We start from the raw sequence: 20700 nt of genomic DNA, 5'->3' as shown, positions 1-20700 counted from the left end.
TCACTTTGTGCAATTTACACATGTCCCCTGAGGGTCTTCTGAACCAGTAAAGCAGGACTACCAGGAACCTTCAGGGAGAGATCACCCCACAAGAAAAGGAGGACAAAATCTCATTCCTTGGACTTAGAGCAGCAACTCTGAGTACAGCATGATGTCTCATTCAAACTTGTACCTTGGTCCAACTCCCAGATGGACTCATAACGTCTGATTGCCTACGGAGAGGAAAGGTCCTATGTTTGAAAACAGAAGCGGCTGTTTGCTAAGGACTCTGCAAGAAGACATTGTGGTCCAAGCAACCCTAGAGAAGTCCCACTTCTGTTAAGTGACACTATAAAGCAGAAAGAGCCCTTTAGAAGATAGAGTGGGAGTTCAACCCATTGAGGACTCCAGGAAACTCAGTGGGGTTTTCCACTCAGGGACTCTACCGCACCAGCACCAGTGGGGCCAGCAGGGAGCAAAGGGCCCAGCAGAAGAGGCAGCAGTGCCCAGCAGGCACGGCAGGACCCAGGGGAGGAAACAGGGGTAAAGGGCTCAACAGCAGAGGACTGGCATGAAAGCCCCCACCTCTGCCTAGTGGACTTGCTGAGTCCACAAGTTGAGTCACGCCAGGCCCTCCCTCAAATAATTGGTGGTTCTATACTATGGTGGTTTGGGGGTTCTGTATGCACAGGTGGGGACAAGATCCCACCAAGCACCCCTCAGAGTTACTGCCTCGTTTCTTCTTCACAGCAACCCCGTGAGGCAAATATTTTCCCCATGAAAAGACTGAGTCTTAAACATGTGCATCTATAGTAACAGCCAGTTTATTCCTCTAAGAGATCCAGAGGTAATCTGAAGTTTACATTTCTTTTTTATACATCTGTTATTGAATTTATTAAGTGTTTCACTGCTTTCCAAAGGTGATTGACAAGTTGTTGTATTGTGACTATTTTAGAGGGTTTTCTTTTGGTGGCACAAGTAATACACACACACAAACACATATTCATTTTTTGGAAAATGAGAAGATGCAGATAGTCAAAAAAAAGAGAGAAAATACAGATCACACAGAGATTCACTGTTAACCTTTGGTGTATAATAAATCAGACACTTCCCTTTGCATTACATCATATAGAAATGTACATATAAAGTGTATATATACACACTGTTTTTTCAATTTGTTATTTTCACTTTACAATATACAGTGAGCATCTTCCCATGCAAATGAATGAGACTCTTTATTAAATGAGTAAGACTGGGTCAAAAGATGAGATGTTGACTACAAGTCATATGTAAGTCTAAGCAACACTGAAGGATTGGAGTAAAATAATGACAAATATTTAGCAAGGAAATGCAAACAGAAAGCAGTGGCAATATTAATAACAGAAAATAACTGAATTTTCAGAGAAATGCATTAAATGGGATAAGGACGGTCCCGAGAATGCCTATGGTTAGAATGCAGAGCCCTAAATTTCTTTCTCAGCCCCCTTATCTCTTCCAAACACCTTTCCATCTCATCTCCCTCTCTTGTCATTTCTTCATCCTTAAAATGCCTATAGTCTATGTCCTCTTTAAATTCTTCAAGAGACTGAAGCAGCCTCTGTCTAAAATTCCATTCCGTTTGCTGGCGTTCAAATTCTCCATAGGGGCATTCTCCCTCCCTCTTTGGCACGTTGCATTTGGGCTTTCCTTCATTTTCTTTGCAGGGTTTTTGCATGATGTTGTTGCTGTTTCCTGCTTAACACCAGGGAGAAAACGTAGAGACGGATTGCTTAGTTAATTTTAAATCGGGATTGTCAGTTTCTCTTTGAAGCAAGATGCTCGCCTTACTCTCCCACCCCCGCCCCACCGGTCCAGCTTCAGGAGTTCGAGCAGCCGTGGCATCGCGGCTCCCCGGTCCTCCCGGCCCCCTCCCCCACCTCCGCCTCTTTCTTCCTTCCCCTCCTGGAACCCACCATTTCCCCAGCAGACAAGGTTAATGGCCTCTCTAAAGGGCGGGGGAAGGGGAGCACACGCAGAGGTGGACCGTGAAGCCGCAAATTTTACCCAGCTTTCGCCCTGCCTGACTCCCACCCTCAGATTTCGGTCTAAGTGCCTCCCGCACACTGACCTGTGCCGATGCGGTGTTGTTTCCTGCTCTTTTTCTTGCTTCCAGATGGCTGTGAACCCTCCGACCTGCAAACAAAAAGGAAGGGGGCGGGGAGAAGGGAGCTCTCCGTGGATCAACCAGCAGCTCCAGAGACAAGACACTCGTTATTATCTTGAATCCAGGATTCTCATCTCCATCGGTCGCCCACAATTTCCTACCTCCTTGTTCCCTTCCTATCCCTACCCTTCGCTGCAGGATTTCTGTTCCCACCTCCCACCCCTCACCCTCAGGCCTGGTCCTTGCAAGGCCCACGGTCGCCCTCCTCCTTCCGCCCCACCCAACCAGGGCGGCAGGCCAGCATTGAGTAAAGCGAACTATTTTCAAGTTATCTTTAAATTTCTCTTGTCCCCATCCCAAGATTTCAGCTTTTCTCCACCTACCAACCCACACCCCAGGCCTACCATTTTATCCAACGGAATTGGAGAAAGACCAGAGAGAAGGATAAAAAGAAAGCTTGCCAGGATGAGAAAAGCCGATTATTTCTAAACTATCACTGAATATTGGGTGTTTCTCAAGAGACTTCCACCTCCCCCTCCCCCCACTTAAAAAGCTACAATTATCTCCGACGATTTTGCAGGGGTTTTGGGAAAGCAAGCCTGGACCTATTCCAATAACTGGATTCTGCCACTGCTGTCCCCGGGGTCCCAGTTGTTCCTTCATATCACCTTGCTGGGATTTAAGGAATTTACCTCTTCCTTCCCTTGGCCACAAGCACCCACGTCTGCAGGGCAGTGAGGAGCTGGTACCCAGAGGAGAAAGAAGCCCAGGAATATAAGGACTTCGGTTCCGGCAGCTCCTGATCACGTGAGGATTATGTCATCCTCCAACTCTGGTCCCCAATTTGCCCTCCCACCAGCAACGCTGCAGAAGTGGATGGCTTACCAGCCTCCCACCCCCCACCACACCAGGCCCTGTCACTCAGGTCTGTCTTTGCTAATTCCAGAGGTCAAAAGTGGCCCCTTCTCCCTGTGGTTGGAATTTGCCTTTCTCTAATTACCAGGGAGGGGCTGCATCTTCCCATAGTTACACTAACCATTGTTACTTGTTTAGTGGTTGCATGGAGAGAGAGGATTACTTATCCCTTCCTAGGCTACAAGAACAGAAAAGTAGCTACCTTTCTTCTACCCACCCTCTTCTCAGCCACTAACAGCTACCATTTAACTTGCAAATTCTTGAAACCCAATTGGAGGGAGTGGGGTGAGTTAGGAAAGGAGGCAATGATTAGGATTGTGTTTTTTACTTTTGTCCTAATAATTTCTTACTATTTTCCAATCTTTGTATAAATTTATTATAAACATTTAATAATCACAAATATGATAAAGATATGTACCTTTGGAAAAATATTCAAGATAGGAAGATAAAAAGACCAGACGCCTGTTTCTGCTGCTGAATTCATAATATAAATATAAACCCTTCAAGCAGACACATTTTCGGAAGTTTAAAATGTACAGGGAGGCTGGGTGCAGTGACTCACGCCAGTAATCCTAGGACTATGGGAGTCCAAGGCAGGAGGATTGCTTGAGGCCAGGAGTTCAAGACCAGCCCGAGTAAGAGCGAGACCCCTGTCTATACATAAAATAGAAAAATTAGCTGGGCGTCTTGGCACACACCCATGGTCCCAGCTACCTGGGAGGCTGAGACAGAAGAATCACTTGAGCCCAGGAGTTTGAGGTTGTAGTGAGCTATGCTGACGCCACTATACTCTAGCCCGAGCAAGAGAGGACCTTGTCTCAAAAAAAAAACCCAAAAATGTATAGGGAACTTGGAACCTACATTTTGAGGGGCTTCTGAACATGTGAGGTTCTTTCATTGAGTCACTGACACCATAATCCCATAACACCTTGTCCTTAGATTTTCAGATCTCAAAAGTCAGTCACAAATTTTTACTACTTTGATATCAGTATCATACCCCCTCTCTCCCAGTTTGTCCCATGCTCATAATCCCTTTTTTCCTTCAATACTGTGCCCAAAGTATCCCAACTTTTCTCAACACCCTCATTCAGAACAGAATAGCTTTTCATTTTCCCCAGACATTTCCATCCTATTTATCTTTTCCTAGACCTTATTCAGTCATTGAGGAATTAGAAGTTACTTGGAGCACTAACAGAAACTGGTCACATTTAATCATTCAACACACAAAACTTTTTGTTGCTAAGGATTTTGGTACTTATCTAAGTGTATTTGTTCTTGATTTGTTAGCTTGAAGTATATACAATGAAAGGGGGATGTGTAAAGTTCTTAAAATTTGTTTTTAGGAAGACTGTGGCTCATTATGAATGTAAAGTTGCCACCAGCAAGTTAGATGTAAACGGCTCCAGAAAAGAGTAAGTGGTCAGAAAGTGAAGAGGTCTTAAATAGAATGGAGCAATGTTGTCACAGATATTAACGAATGATTAGTTGTGACAGAGGCAGAAAATTACTTGGGGTGGAAAGTTCCTAAATCGTCTGTGAACAGCTTTTCATGCAGATGGTTAGACTCAGAGTTATGAAATGGCTAGAAGGATCTAGGTGCTGAAGAATTTGCATCTTAGTAAGAAGAATGGCATTGGACAGATCATAGTTTGAATTAATTGCACTTACCTTTTGTGTAAACTTGGATGTAAAACTTGGATACTAAAACTCTGTGCTTCATCTATAAAACGGGGCTAATAGTTTTAATTTGTTTATGTTTTCAAAGAACCAACTTTTTGTTTTATTAATTTCCCTTATGGTATTTTTGCTGTCCTTTTCATTTAATTCTGATTTGATCTTAATAATTTCTCACCCTCTGCTGGGTTTGGGGTCAGTCTGTTCTTCTTTCTCCAGCTCTTTGAGTCTATTCATTAAGTTGTCTGTTTGTAAGTCAAAAAGTCTTTTTGAAATAGGCATTTATGGAAATGAATTTTCCTCTCAGGACTGCTTTAGCTGTGTCCCATAGATTTTGATAAGTTGTGTCTCCTTTGTCATTTAATTCAAAGAATCTTTTGATTTCAGACTTGATTTCTTCCTTTATAACATAGTTATTCTGGAGAAGGTTGTTTAGCTTCCATGACTTTGAGTAGGAATGAGAGTTTTTGTTAGGGTTCATTATTACTTTTATTCCACTGTGATCTTAGAAGATCCATGGTATTATTTCTATTTTTTAAAATTTTTTAAGACATGCTTTATGTCCTAGGATATGGTCAATCTTAGAGAATGTGCCGTGACCCAATGAGAAGAATGTATATTCAGTGGATTTCGGGTAGAATGTCCTGTAGATGTCAGTCAGGCCCATTTGTTCTAGCATTCTATTTAAGTCTACTATTTCTTTGCTTAATTTCTGTTTGGAGGATCTGTCCTGTACTGTCAGTGGGGTGTTAAAGTCTCCAGCTATTACAGTATTGTTGTCTATCATTTGGTTCAGATCAAGTAGGGTTTGCTTTATGAATCTGGGTGCGCCTAAGTTGGGTGCATATATATTAAGTATGGTTATGTCTTCTTGCTGAATTGTGCCTTTCACCAGTATGTAGTAAACATCTTTGTCTTTTATTACTTTTGTTGGTTTAAAAACTAAGTTATTGGAAATTAAAACTGCCACACCAGCTTTCTTTTGGCTACCGTTTGCTTGAAATAACGATTTCCATCCTTTTATTTTCAGTCTAAATGCATCTTTGCAGGTTAGGTGAGTTTCCTGAAGACAGCAGATACTTGGTTTGTGTTTTTTTATCCATTGGCCCAGTCTATGTCTCTTGAGTGGGGAATTCAGGCCATTGGCATTTATTGAGAGAACTGATAAGTGGGACAGATTTCTGTTCATCTTGTTGGGTAGAACTTCATTGCTATGTTTTCTCTCTTGAGCCATTGTAGTGGCTGGAATTTGATCTTTAGCTCTTGGGTGGTTTTACATTCGTGGGTCTTTGTTGTGCTGATCCGTGTGTAACTCTCTTTTGAGTACTTCTTGGAGGGCTGGTCTTATATTGGTGAATTCCCTCAGTCCTTGTTTATCTGAGAATGTCTTAATTTCTCCTTCATATAAAAAACTTAGCTGGGTTTAATATTCTAGGCTGGGCATTATTCTGTTTCAGAAGAGTGAAAATGGGGCCCCAACTTCTTCTTGCTTTTAAGGTTTTTCAGTTGAGAAATCTGGCATAATTCTAATGGGCCTTCCTTTGTATGTTACTTGTTTCTTTCTCCTTACAGCTTGAAGAAGGGTCTCTTTAGTGGATATTTTGGTCAGTCTGATGACTACGTGGCGTGGTGTTTTCCTATTTGCTATGAATCTCCCAGGGGTTCTTTGAGCTTCTTGAACCTGTATATCTAGAGTTTTAGCAAGGCCTGGGAAATTTTCCTCTTTTATGTCTTCAAGTAGCTTGCTTATTATCTTCTTCACCCTCAGGGATGTTGATAAGTCTCACGTCAGGCTTCTTCACATAATCCCACATTTCTTGAAGACTCTGATCTTTTTTGTTATTTCTTTGCTCTATCCCTGTGACTGACTTATTTAATTGGAAAGAGTTATCTTCAATCTCTCAGATTCTTTCTTCTGTTTGATCTACCCTGTTCTTGAGACTTTCCACTGTGTTTTGTAGCTCCCTGAATAAATTCTTCATTTCTAGGAGTTCAGTTTGGTTTTTCTTCAATATTTCAATTTACTTAGTGAATTTTTCTTCCAAATCCTGGATTTTTTTTGTGGTTTCTTTGTGTTGGTTATCCATATTTTTTTGTACATTATTCAGCTTATTTATAATCCATAACTGAAATTCTTCCTGTAACATGTTGTTATTTTGAATCTGGTTTGTGTTAATTGGTAGAGAGCTGGTATTTCTCTTTGGGGGCGAGGTTTCCGTTTGGTTCTTTGTGCTCCCCATATTTTTCCGCTGAGCCCTTCCCATCTGGCTCTATCGTTAGATCTTTTCTCACAGCTTTAGTCTGGCTAACAGCATGCCTTGTCCTCTGTTCTTAGGCTGTGAAACAATCTAGGTATGTTGCTTCCTTTGTCCAAAGGGGGAGACTGTTGTGTGTTTTTCAGAGTTTTTTCTATCTCAGTTGGGGGACTGTTTCTGATGGGTCCAGCCCCAGAGGATTGGCTTGACCTAAGACCGGTTTGGCAAGTTAAGTCACTGTGTTGTGGACTTTCAGTTAGCAGGCAGGATTCACACTATTTGCAGGCAGATAGTCTCTCTCTCTCTCTTTTTTTTTTTCCTGTCTTTTGGTTCTTCCTCTAGAGGGGTGGTTTCTGCCTCTTTCCGCAGGAAAGACACTGGCTAGGGGGAGGAGGCACTGCCCTCACTCGCTCAGTGCCCCAGCTGCTGCTGCTTCCACGGGCAAAGGTCTATCCTGTCCCAATGTCCCCAAGGTCCAGGTTCCACACTCTTGCGTCTGGGGAAGCACTCAGTGTTCACACCCGGGCAGGGGACCTGGAGAGGTTCCATGGACCAGAGGAGGGAGTGGCCTGGGGAGCCACCTGGCACCCTATGGCTCCGTAGGAGCTAGGCCTTGGACCCCACAATGGCGACTGCCTGCCCGCAGATCACCGGCACTGGGGGGGAATGTTCAGGGTCCGGCAGGCACCAGAGCTGGGGGCCTGGCGAGCTCAGGATTATACAGTAGCTCCCTGGCTAGAGGGCCACTGAAGAGGAGAAAAGAAAAAGAAAGAAAAGAAAGAAAAAAAGAGAAAAAAACCTAATAATAATAATAATAATAATAAATGATATTAAGAAAAATACAAATAAAAAGAAAAAGAAAAAAAATAATAAAAAAATAAAAAAATAAAAAAAATCTGTAATTCTGTGACCCTTCGCAGCTTTTCACCTTAGAGCAGTTCTGCCCCTTTCCCTTTAAGCGCCACGTCTCTGTGGGGATCCCCTAGATTCTTAGCTCTTTCCCGCTGATGTCTCCTGTCCACAGAGTTCATACAAAGCCAGAGCTCTTGGGGTGGTTTCACAGACTAGGGGAGGGAGCCATCCGGCACCCTATAGTTCTGCAGCGGCTAGGCTGTGGACCCCAAGATGGCGACCACACGCCCGCTGATTGCCGGCGCTGGGGGAGAATGTCCAGGACTCGGCAGGCGCCAGAGCCCACAGCAACTCCCTGGCCAGAGGGCCGCCGAAGAAGAAAAAGAGAAAAGAAAAACCCTCTATAATTCCGCGATCGTGGCCGCTCGCCTTAGCCCAGTTCCGCACCTTTCCCTTTAAGCATTGCATCACCGCGGAAACCCCCCAGAGTCTAAGCCTGACCTGTTTCTAATGTAGAACACTGTTGTAGGGTCTAGGGCTGCTATTATTGTAGTTACATTCATTTGCAGCGAGATACCCTGGGAAGCAACCCAATATCTTTGTCTATCTCCAGGCCAGGAAAGACAGGTACCAGCATGGTCAAGCAAGGAGTAACCATTACCTAATGCAAGCAACGACCATTCATTTCTTAATGAAACCTCTGGATTGTGACATTATTTGACCTTGGGGCCAAGGGTTTTAAGAGAAATAGCTGGTGTTACTTCTTCTTTTGTTCATAACAACCAAATAAACAACCATCTCTTTTTCTTCTCTGAGTGTCTGGTTAGAGAATGCATACTTCAGTTGAAACCTGGATGAGACCTAGGGAGAACTTAGGCTGTTTTTAAGCTATTCTACCTGTACAAAAACATATTATGCAATACCTGACTTCAGACAGCTTAGGTTCAAAGGCCACAAGTGACTGTTCTGTTATGGCCTAAGTTTTTGTATATTTTATCCGTGCCCCTTTTTCTTTTTTTTCTGTTTAGCTAAGCCTGTTTGCAATCATGAATTATTCTTTCCTACCCCATTATGCCTTTCTTTGAAGTATCTCTTTCACAACTAGTCATTTAACTTTAAATAGAAAGATTTTTCAGAATTGTGATAAATTAGATGACAATCTCTGGGGTTGTTTTTCTGAGATTGTCACAACATTTGTGTCCAAGAGCCTTATATAATGTTTGGTTGACTTAGAAAGAAGAGCTCTTTAAAGTCACAACTACTGTACTCTGAATTTTTGGTACCATGAAGTGGAGCAATCGTGGGATGATATCAAATGTTGTATAGTTTAAGTAGGGTTGGTATATATGCTCTTTTGTCTTATATAGGTGCCTTTTCTTTTTCTTACGGCCTATATATTTTTTAAAGTTCTTTTTTGTCTTTTAGTTTTGAAGAAATTCTACACACCTGAGCCTATGTTATAGACCGTTACTGAATGGCTCCAGGTACCACTTAATACATTTTCAGCAAAAGTAAAATACTTTTCTTCTGTACACTGTGGCAAAATGTCATCAGAAGAAATTAGATTCTAGGAAGAACTTCTAAAACAAGCAACCCATTGAATTACTCTTAAATTTTATTAATGTCTTCAGTTGTGCATCATTTAAAATGAGATTTGTGCTTTAAAAAGCATTCTTATACATAAATAGACCAAGGAACAGTTAAGTAATTGATCCCTAAAACATGCACATCAATTTTATACAGGTGTATATAAGAAAGGGAAATAAGCTTTAAGTTTTTTTCTTTGGATTAAAAACATTTGGAAATTATTATTCAGGAATGCCAAATGTTTTTCTGGAACAAAAATGTATTACCCAATAGGAAATGCTGACATAATTAAAATGCATTAGTGTTGATAAAGAGGACTGGAAAAACATTTGTGCTATATGGATGATCAACAAGAAAAGAGTTAACAGTAGACCTAAGACACATGTCAAATAAATGAATCAGGTAGCATGAATTGAAACATTCACACGGAATAACAGGTACTGTGAGCCAGATTAAGGGACACATATATTCAAGGCACATGACTAGGCTAAACAGGTGGCTAGGTTCTATGGACTAATTGTTCTTTCATTGGGAAAGAGTAAAATGTAATATAATTTCCACTTAATGGCACTTATTGATAAATAAATACAATGAGAGCTAGGGCAGCAAATGTCTTCCTTTCAGATATACAACCAAAGTACATACTAGGTAACAGATGCCAGAATGGCTGAAGTAGTATGACTACAGTCCAATTTTCTTACACTGCAGTTAAATGGATGTTAAACTATTTTGTATTGTTTCTATACATCATACTGTCTATTCTCTTTCAAGTTTCACAAAAGAATTCTTCAAAACTAGGCATATTAAAGAATTTATTAAAGCCCAAAGAATGCTCAAATTATTGTTTAACAGAAGTCAAACTCAAACCCTTCAATTGACTGCTGACTGTATTCAGTTTGGGCTTTTTCCGGAATGGAAAAATTTTCCCACATTACCTCTCTTTGTACAACTAAAATGCTAGCATATCCACTGTGGTTCCCTTCTTTTTCTTTAGTGAGTCAGAGGAATTTGCCTCCCCACCCCTCCACTACCCATTCTATTAACAATTGCCCTAAATCTCCACAGAAGAAAAAGGAATATATAAAAAAAGCCCTCAACCTTCAACAATACTTAAACCATCATCTTCTCAAATCCACTATAATGGGGAATGATTGAAATAAGAATATTTCGTACTTTACCTAAGTTTCAAGCAGCACCAACAATCTAATTCCCCAAATAAACAACTATTCTCCATTTCTGTTGTTTTGAAGCACCTAAAACACTTCAATAAGGAAAGACATTAAGATGAGATGTTAGCAATACTATCTGTCTCTTGAATACTTTTGTGTGCACATACAAAGTTCCTCCATAGTTTTAGCGGACAGCTGAAAAGACTGGTGGATTCCACGTTGGCGATAGCTTTGTGCAATTAAAAATAAAAATGTTTCTCTAAGTAGACGACACTAGTTAACAAACCAAAGAAACAAGCAAAAGCCCCTTTAAGGCTACTGCAGCAATGAGTGGTTCAATCTGACATTCACTGGAATAAAATGGTTGACAGGACACAGATAAATCTTGAGGCATAGAAAAAGATTTAAAAAAAAAGAAAAAGTGAGAAGAGGGTTGAAGAGACTGGCAGACACTATCTGTCAGTACTGAAAGGCTTGAGTCACACAGATTGCTTTTAACTCCTTGTTCTCTCATATCCTTGGTTAATGACAACTTTTTCTTATTTCTTCACGCAGCTTGGCCACGTAAATCCACCACAGAGAGGTGACACAATGATATAGATGAATATCTGGAGGGAAGAGGAAGGCAATTTTATTTTTCTTGGATCTATTATATGCTCTTAAATAATATATAAAGGACAGTAAAGCCCTATTAAGAAATACTCTGGTTACATTAGAGTAACAGTTCTATAGTAATATAACACAATAATCAAGCATTTTCAAAGACAAAAGTGGAGTTAAAATGACCCTTTCGAGTATAACTCTTACCAATTTGAATTCCACTATGTTTTCTTCAGTGGGAGGGAAAGCAGTGGAGCTGTTGCTCTTCCCTGATAACCAGGCAGACTCGAGGCTTTATGAGCAACTCTTACTGATGTATTGTTAACAAGTTACAAACATCGCAAATAACCATGATTCCCTTTAAGTATGATTTTATTAACTATTAATATATTTTTAGATTTTGAATATGGATTTAATTTTTCCTTATTATGATAGGGATACATGAAAAAAAGCACAAGGACAGGCTATACATTCGTATTATGCATGACCAAGAATGCTGCTATGAACTGTTTGGTGGATGACACGATAATTATGATTATCAAACCAAAGAAAATTAGATGATGCAACTAACACTGCAAAACCGCTGGTTCTGTGACAGATGTGTTAGTTTTTTTAGTTGTAGTATTGTAATTTTAAATTATAATATTGTGAAAAGTCTCTACTTGGCCACATTATTACATTACAAAAAATAGATTTATTGTGAACATTAGGTTCACTGCATTAAATTAGTCATTTTATTTTGATTTAAATTATAACTTTTTGAGATCTTTAAGTGACTAATTTCATTACTCACATGCTTGGAAAAAAATGCATTTATGAATTCCATGCCCCCTCCCTCCTCCCCCACTCCAAAAATAAGGAAAGGATTTTGCCTTATTTCCCTACAAATGTTGCTGGGGTGGGGGTGGGGATTACAGCAAATTATGGTTATTAATGAATTGGTTAAACTACTCACATCATATTCATACATACACACACATACATATTCCATAAATGTTAAGTTTACCAACTTGACATAAAGTTAAACTATTTCCCACAGCTGAAATATAAAGATTTTCAAGCTGAAGTATAGTATGTTAGGTGACAACACCCTTTGGCAAAGATTTATACTGCACTTAGAGCAGTGTTCTGCATGTAATAAGCCGTCAGTAAATATAATCTGAATTTAATAATAATTCAGCTGCATAAATCAATCTAAATTCCCAAACAAACGAATAAGAAAGAAGCTAAGCTCAGGAGGCTAAAATGTGCCTTTAGAGTGAAGATCTTGAGCAAGGAAACATTCAAGTCCATGGTAACTTTTTCCAGTATAGAATTTATAGATCTATGACTGCTATTCTCTGTTAAATAAATCCAGCTCTCTAAGGCGGAGGATCCTCAAGCAGAGGTCGAGGAGAAGTGAAGCAGAGTCAGAGTTATCTAGTTTTGCAAATGACTGGAGGATGGGGAGGAAGGACAGGTTTACGTATCCATGAACCAGGGTAAAGCATGCCTCCCACCCTGCTTTAGCAATAGTTCTCAAACGTTTGGTTCAGGACCTCTTTTTTTATTATTTCAGTATATTATGAGGGTCCAAAGTTTAGGTTACGTATATCAGGACCTCTTTATACTCTTAAAAATCACTGAGAACTCCAAACAGCTCTTGTTTAGGGAGATTATAACTACTAACATTTGCCATATTAAAAATTAAACATTTAAAAACACATAGTTAACTTTCAAATAATAAACCTATGACATATAAACAGAAATAATATATTTATTAAAAATAACTATATTTCTGTGAGGTCAGTTTTATATGTCTCCTTACATATACTAATTCTCAACAGGGAAGAGGGGTTTAAGTACAGATCATATGTCATAGTGACTTCATAGGAAAGCCTGTGTTTCACCATTAAAAGACATCTGTAGCTCATTTCAAAGTGTTTCATTGAGAAATAATTCTAACATCTAATTTCTTAGAGATTGAAAAATAAAATCTACACTACAGATACAAAAACTTACAATTGACACGATGATGATGATGATAGTAAGCTTGAGATTCTTCATACACATGGCTCGGGCAAGATTTCTGCTAGTAGTTTTGAAGGTGACAGACTAGAAAAAGAGCATAAATTGTTTAATCCCTGGCACTGACTACATGGGTGATTTGCAGTAATACTCTGCAGAAATTTTACTTTTATTAATTATATTTATAAAGTTTCAATGTTCTTTTCCCCTTCCCTCTCTTTACAAGTAGAGACTGACCACTCATACTCACTGGTTTCCAAAAGCAGAACTCTGCCAGGCATGTCATAAGCAGCATGAGCCCTGTAGCAAGGCTTATCTCTTTTTTCTTCTCCACTGTAGCAATGCACATGATGTTGAGCGCCAGAAGTGGTTCTTTCCGCAAGTGAAAAAGCATTTCCCTCTCTATACTTCCAATAAGAAAGGCTCCTTCTAAGTCAGCTGGCTGCAAGCACATTTGCCTATTTTGCCCATTATATAATAATTCTGGGGCTTTGAGCCATAAAACGATGTTTGATTTCCATAGGAAGGTATGTATTTACTTGTGTGATAGCCAAAACCCCAAGGACTTCATTCCTTTAGTTTTCATTTGCATCATCAATTTTTCAAGATATACTAACCCACCAGGGCACAAAAAGTTTAAAACAAAAAGGCAAACAAACAAGCAAACCACCACACTTGCTAATAACCTAGCAATTCCACTCCTAGGTATATACACAACAGAGACCTATGCACAAGTTCACCAAAAGACATATATAAAAATGTTCCAAATATAAAACCATCCTTATATAGCCATCTAATCTTTGACAAAGCAGAAAACATACTCTGGGGAAAAGATTCCTTATTCAATAAATGGTGCTGGGCAAACTGGATAGCCACATGTAGAAGACTGAAACAGGACCCACAGCTTTCACCTCTCACAAAAATCAAATCACGGTGGATAACAGAGTTAAACCTTAGGTGTGCAACTATTCAAATTCTAGAAGAAAATGTAGGAAAGACTCTTACAGACATTGGCCTAGGCAAAGAATTTATGAAGAACACTCCTAAGGCAATCACAGCAACAATAAAAATAAATGGGACCTGATTAAATTAAAAAGCTTCTGCACAGCCAAAGAAACAGTCATGAGAATAAACAGACAACCTCTAGAATGGGAAAAAATGTTCGCACACTACACATCAGATAAAGGCCTGATAACAAGAATCTATTTAGAACTCAGGAAAATCAGTAAGAAAAAATAGAACAACCCTGTCAAAAAGTGGGCAAAGGACATGAATAGAAATTTTTCAAAAGAAAATATAAGAATGGCTAACAAACATATGAAAAAATGCTCAACATCTCTAATCATCAGGGAAATGCAAATCAAAACCACAATGAGATATCACTTAACTCCAGTGAGAATGGCCTTTATCAAAAAGTCCCAAAACAACACATGTTGGCGAGGATGTGGAGAGACAGGAACACTCATACACTGCTGGTGGGACTGCAAACTAGTGCAACCCCTATGGAAAGTATTATGGAGATACCTTAAGCAGATTCCAGCAGACCTACCATTCGAACCAGCAATCCCATTATTGGGCATCTACCCAAAAGAACAAAAGTCATTCTATAAAAAAGACACCTGTACCCGAATGTTTATAGCAGCACAATTCACAATTGCAAAGATGTGGAAACAACTCAAATGCCCATCAATTCATGAGTGGATTAGTAAAATGTGGTATATGTATACCATGGAATATTACTCAGCTATAAGAAATAACGGTGATATAGAATCCCTTTTGTTCTCCTGGAGAGAGTTGGAACCCATTCTATTAAGTGAAGTATCTCAAGAATGGAAAAATAAGTGCACATGTACTCACCAGCAAATTGGTTTCCCTGATCAACACCTAAGTGCACATTTGGGAATAAAACCAATTGGGTTTCGGACTGAGGGGGGGTGGGGGGAGGGGATGGGTGTATACCTACATGGTGAGTGCGTTGCACACTGTCTGGGGAATGGACACGCTTGAATGTTCTGACTTGAGGGGATGGGGTGGGGGGAGGGGATGGGGGTATAACTACATGATGAGTGCAATGCGCACTGTCTGGGGAATGGACACGCTTGAAGCTCTGACTTGGGGGGATGGGCGGGACATGGGCAATATACAAAACCTGAACTTTTGTACCCCCATGATAAGCTGAAATATAAAATAAATAAATAACTTCTAAACTAAAAAAACAAAATGTTTCTAATAGTACAACTTCTCATACCTCAAACTAGAAACTACCCAAATGTCCATCAACTGTACAATAAATAAACTGTTGTAGAGACATACCATGGAATACTATACAGAAATGATAATTCACAAGCTACTTGTCACACGTGAATCTCACAAACATTATTTTAAGCAATAGAAACTTGACATAAATAGAACACCTGCTGTATTTTACTAATCTATGGGGAGAAGTCAGGACAGCCATTACCCTTGGAGGGGAGCAGTGACTAGATAAGGTCAGAAGGGGGCTTCTGGGGCACTGGTCATGCTCTAGTTCTTAATGCAGGTGTTGGTTCCACAGGTGTATTCCTTTTGTGAAAATACAAGCTGTATGCTTATGATTGATGTACTTTTCTATATGTATATTATACTTCAACAAATTGTTTTTTAAAAATCTGTTCTCTTAACCATACAATCATCTCCAGCTACATTCTCCACAAAGTCTCTCCAGTATAGCAGTTAGCAGGGGCACTAGCCCTTGGGCTTCACTTGATGCACAGTGCAAAGGATGCCACGTGGAGGCACAGACCAAAACTGATTACATGTAGCCCTAAATATACACATTGAATAGAATATATGCATTGACCAGGACATATGAAAAGAACTAGTAGTTAAAAGGGAGAAGACAAAGCCAAGCAATCAGAGCAAACAGCCCTTAATGGAACAAAGTTAATATAGGAAATAAGCAAGAATAACAGTAATAAAAACTTCTAATAAGTATCCTCAGATATAAGACATCACTGCACTGATTTAAAACAAACTCATAAGTTGGGGTACATAAAAAGGAAAAATTAGATAATATTTTAAAAATATATTTTAATAAAATGATTGGCATAATTTAAAAAATTATAAATAGCAGAATATAAATGACCAAAAGAAGCTTCTGTGGGAGCAACTCAAAAAATTCTCTCAGAAAACAGAGTAAAACGTCTAGGTTACAAATTATGAAAGAAGATGTTTTAAGATACATGGAAAACTGATCAAGCAAATTCAGGATCAATTTATACAATAAACAGATATTTAACAAGTGCTTACTATGTGCCTGGTACTGATTTAGGTACCTGTTAGCAGTTATAGAAGGAGAGAATACAGACAAAAAAGAAGAATCAATCATCAGGGGACTAATAGATGAAAATATCCCCAAACTAAGAAAGACTTGGCTCTTCAGATTGAAAGGACCTACCTGCTATGTGACAAGAATACTGAAAGTTAGCACATACTTCCTATCTCTTGGTAAGATTTCAGAACTACATGCTTTTATTTGTTTCTATTTTACTTTTTCTGCTTTGAGGTATCATTGACAAAAATTGTAAATATTTAAGGTATACCACATGTTTTGGTATATGTATACATTGTGAAATGATCGCCCAAATCAAGCTAAGTAACATATTCATCACCGCATATACTTTTTGTGTGTGGTGAGAATGCTTAAAATCTACTGTCATAGTATATTTCAAACATCCAACATATTATTAACTACAGTCACCATGCTGTACATTAGATATCCAGAACTTATCAATCTTATAAGTCTGTACACTTTGACCAATATCTCTCCATTTCCCCCACCCACTGGCACCTGGCAACCACTTATCTACTCTCTGCTTTTATGTATCAACTTTTAAAAAAATTCCATATATAAGTGAGATCATACAGTATTTCTCTTTTAGTGTCTGTCATATTTCACTTAGTATAATGTCCTCTAAGTTCATTCATCCATGTTGCTGCAAATGGCAGAATCACCTTCTTTTTTTAAGGCCAGATAATATTTCACTCTGGGTGTATGTGTGTGTAGATAACACAATTTCCTTATCCATTTGTCCATCGACACTTAGATTGTTTCCAAATCTTGGATATTATGAATAATGCTACAATGAACATGGAGCACAGATACCTCTTCAAGGTACTGATTTCATTTTCTTTGGGTATAATATACCCTGAAGAGGGAGGGATTCCTGGATCATATGATAGTTCTATTTTTAATTTTTTGGAGTAACCTCCATACTATTTTCCATAGTGGCTGCATCAATTTACATTCCAACCAACAGTGCACAAGTGTTCCCTTTTCTGTACATCAACACTTGTTTTCTCTTGTCTTTTTGATAACAGCCATTCTAACAGATAGGAGGTGAAATCTCATTGTGTTTTTAATTTGCATTTCCTTGATGATTAGTGATGCTAAACACCTTTTCATGTATCTTTTGACCAGCTGTATGTCTTCTTTGGAGAAATGTCTACTCAGAGTCTTTTCCCATTTTTTAATTGGGTTATTTGTTTTTTTTTTTTTTGCTATTGAGTTGTATCAATTTGTTATATATTTTGAATATTAACCCCTTATCAGGTATATGGTTTGCAAATATTTTATCCCAATCTGTAGGTTGCCTTTTCATTTTGTTGATTGTTTCCTTTACTGTGCAGAGTTTTTAAGTTTGCTGTACTTCCATTTGTTTTTGCTTTTGTTGCCTAAGCTTTCAGTCACATCTAAAAAATCATTGTTTACAACAATGTCAAGGAGCTTTTTCCCTCTTTTCTTCTAAGAGTTTTATGGTTTCAGGTTTTATGTTTATGTCTTTAATTCACTTTGAGTTGATTTTTGTATATGGTATAAGGTAAGAGTCCAATTTTATTCTTTTGCATGTGGATATCCAGGTGTCCCAACACCATTTACTGAAGAGAATATTCTTTCCCCATTGCATGTTTTTGGCATCCTTGTGAAAGATTAGTTGACTATATATGCATGAGTTTATTTTGGGGCTCTCTATTCTGTTCCAGTGGCCCATGTGTCTATTGTTATGCCAGTACGATACAGTTTTGATTACTATAGCTTTGTAATATAATTTCAGATCATGAAGTGTGATCCCTCTAACTTTGTTCTTCTTTCTTAAGATTGCCTTGGCTATTCGGGCTCTTTTGTGGCTCCATATGAACTTTAGAATTTTTTCTATTCTGTGAAAAATTCCATTAGTACTTTGACAGGGATTGCATTGAATCTGTATATTGCTTAGGGTATAACAGTATGGACATTTTAACAACATTGATTCTTTTGATACATAAACATGGGGTATCTTTCCATTTATGTCTTCTTTAATTTCTTCATCAAGGTTTTATAGCTTTCAGTGTACAGATTTTGTTTTACCTCCTTCAAATTATTCCCAAGTACTTTATTCTTTTTGATGCTCTCATAAATGGGATTGTTTTCGTGATTTCCCCTTCTAATAGATAGTTATCTACATAGTAACAATGTAATTTAGGGTGGTAACTGATCACTCCAGAAAAATGAACAATGGGATTTAGGGGGCTTTGGGTCACACCCAAGAGAGGTGGAGACAGAGATCAAACCAGAGGGTCATCAGTCAAACTTGTCTATGTTATGAAACCCTAATAAAATCTCTGAACACTAAGGCTTGGGTAAGCTTCCCTATTGGGCAATGCTCTGTATATGTTGTTACACATTGATGCCAGGAGAGTAACATGTCGTGATTCCATGGTAAGAGGACAACAGAAGCTCTACATTTGCTTTCTTCCCAAACTCCATTCCATGCATTTCTTCCCTTGGCTGATCTTAATATGTATCTTTTGCTTGTAATAAACCATAAGTACAACAGTGTTCATGGAGTTCTGTGAATCCTTCTACTGAACTATCAAACCTGAGGGTGGTTGTGGGAATCCCCAAACTTGTAGCTGGTATCAGAAGTGAGGGTGGCCTTAGGAGCTGTGCTGTGTAAACTATACAGTTGTTCATGCTGCAGCTCCATTGTAAGTGGATGGCCTGACTGAGATCCTGGTGCTCTGCCCCTTTGTGTTGCCAATCAACCCAGCCTTGAGACCTCACTAAGTTTTTAAGCCACAGTCCTTCTTCTCTTTCCCTCCAATGTTGGAAGAGATTACTTGGGAATGAGCCTTCCCAGGTACATGGGACAAATTTACATCTAAAATGTTGATCATCAATGCTTTCAGAAGAGAAAAATTTTCAGCAAAAGGGGAAAATGAGAAAAGAAAACTAGCTCTGGGTATGCCCAAGGGCAATCTGTTCCTGACTACCTGCCTCACCCATTACCTTCATTACCTCTACACTTCCTCCTGGAATTTGTGATACAAAGAGCAATGTATAGACAATCAATAACTTGTTATTTTAATGTAAATTCTTGGTAAACAACTTAAGAACTATCTTTCTTCTTTTAAAAATCCTCTTGTAACTGCTGCTATTCGAAGTGTACTTCAGGGCAACATGAATCTATACTGGGTTGTGATACTCAAACTTGGCTCAAATAAACTCTCTACTTATGTTAAAAAATAAACTGTACAGTTGTTGAACTTCTCAGCTGCCTAAACTCTTCATGATTACTTACAAAATAAAAAGCACTGAAATGCAGCAATATGCAGAGAATTTCAAGAGAAATGACCTTAATCTTAGAATTATATACCAGCTAAAACATTGTTCAAATATAGAGTGGAAGAAGAAAATTTTCATTATTGAAGGGATTGAGGATGTATTACCACCCCCAGATCCTTATGAAGAAAATGTGTGAGGATATACCAAAAACAAAATCACAATAAAGAATCCAAGAAAGACAAAGATAATATGCATAAGAAAAAGTAGTGAGCAAAGAAACCAGTACATCTAAATATAGTTGTGTGATTCAATAGGTTGGGATGAGGATTCCTCCACAATCCATCTAAATATAGTTGTGTGATTCAATAGGTTGGGATGAGGATTCCTCCACAATCCTCAGGTCAATGTTTGAACACTGACAAATCATCTGTTTAAAAATCAGTTCAGCTATAAAGAACAATTGTTACACCTTTACCAAAGCTTCCCTTGGGGCTAGGGATGGGGGTAGGTGGAAAAAAACAAGGCATAAAAGTCTCTGTGAGAATGACAAGGAAAAGCTGAACAGCCCGATGGCCTCTTCACTCCATATAGAGTTTCATGAGCAGCTGTATAGAGCCCTGGGAACCTGCAAGTCCCATACCTTTGTAGTGGGCAAATGACATCATAAAGGTTACAGGAGGAACTTAGATGGAGATTTCACACACACACAGGAGAAGGTGATGTGAACAAAGAGAAGGAGACAATAGTGATACACCTATAAGCCAAGGAATACTGGCAGCCCCCAGAAGCTGGAAGAGATAAGAAACAGATTCTATCCTATGGCTTCTGGAAGGAGTGCAGCTCTGCTGAAACCTTAATTTCAGCCCAGTAAAACTGGTTTTGGACTTCTGGCATCCAAAAATGGAAGAGAATGAACTTTCGTTGTTTTAAGCTACC

General features: G+C 38.9%; 2 protein-coding genes across 5 annotated transcripts in view; both read right to left on the bottom strand.

Moving 5' to 3' along the window:
- Positions 1–785: 785 nt before the first annotated feature.
- Positions 786–3636, bottom strand: TCEAL7 (transcription elongation factor A like 7). Of its 4 annotated transcripts, none has more exons than XM_045537729.1 (3): positions 2815–3636; positions 2087–2209; positions 786–1710 (listed from the first exon to the last, which is right to left on the bottom strand). In XM_045537729.1, exon 3 carries the CDS (start codon positions 1691–1693, stop codon positions 1391–1393), a length of 303 nt encoding a protein of 100 aa, XP_045393685.1. In that variant the 5' UTR covers positions 1694–1710; positions 2087–2209; positions 2815–3636; the 3' UTR covers positions 786–1390. The 4 variants fall into 4 exon arrangements, with proteins under 4 accessions (XP_045393685.1, XP_045393687.1, XP_045393688.1 ...); XM_045537731.1 differs by having other exon boundaries at positions 2087–2151; XM_045537732.1 differs by having other exon boundaries at positions 786–1713; positions 2087–3636.
- Positions 3637–9413: 5777 nt separating this feature from the next.
- Positions 9414–20700, bottom strand: part of VAMP7 (vesicle associated membrane protein 7) — a 61459-nt gene continuing 50172 nt past the window's right edge. The window contains exons 7-8 of the mRNA XM_045537539.1: positions 13176–13268; positions 9414–11182 (exon numbers count right to left, since the gene is read on the bottom strand). Coding sequence (XP_045393495.1) covers positions 11114–11182; positions 13176–13268 — 162 coding nt within the window. The 3' untranslated portion in view covers positions 9414–11113. The remainder of the gene's footprint in view (positions 11183–13175; positions 13269–20700) is intronic.

The sequence above is a fragment of the Lemur catta genome, chromosome X (genome assembly GCF_020740605.2).
Source record: "Lemur catta isolate mLemCat1 chromosome X, mLemCat1.pri, whole genome shotgun sequence".
Taxonomy (NCBI): Eukaryota; Metazoa; Chordata; class Mammalia; order Primates; family Lemuridae; genus Lemur; species Lemur catta.
Note: the sequence above shows the minus strand (reverse complement) of the source record. Positions and strands in the feature narration are given on the sequence as shown.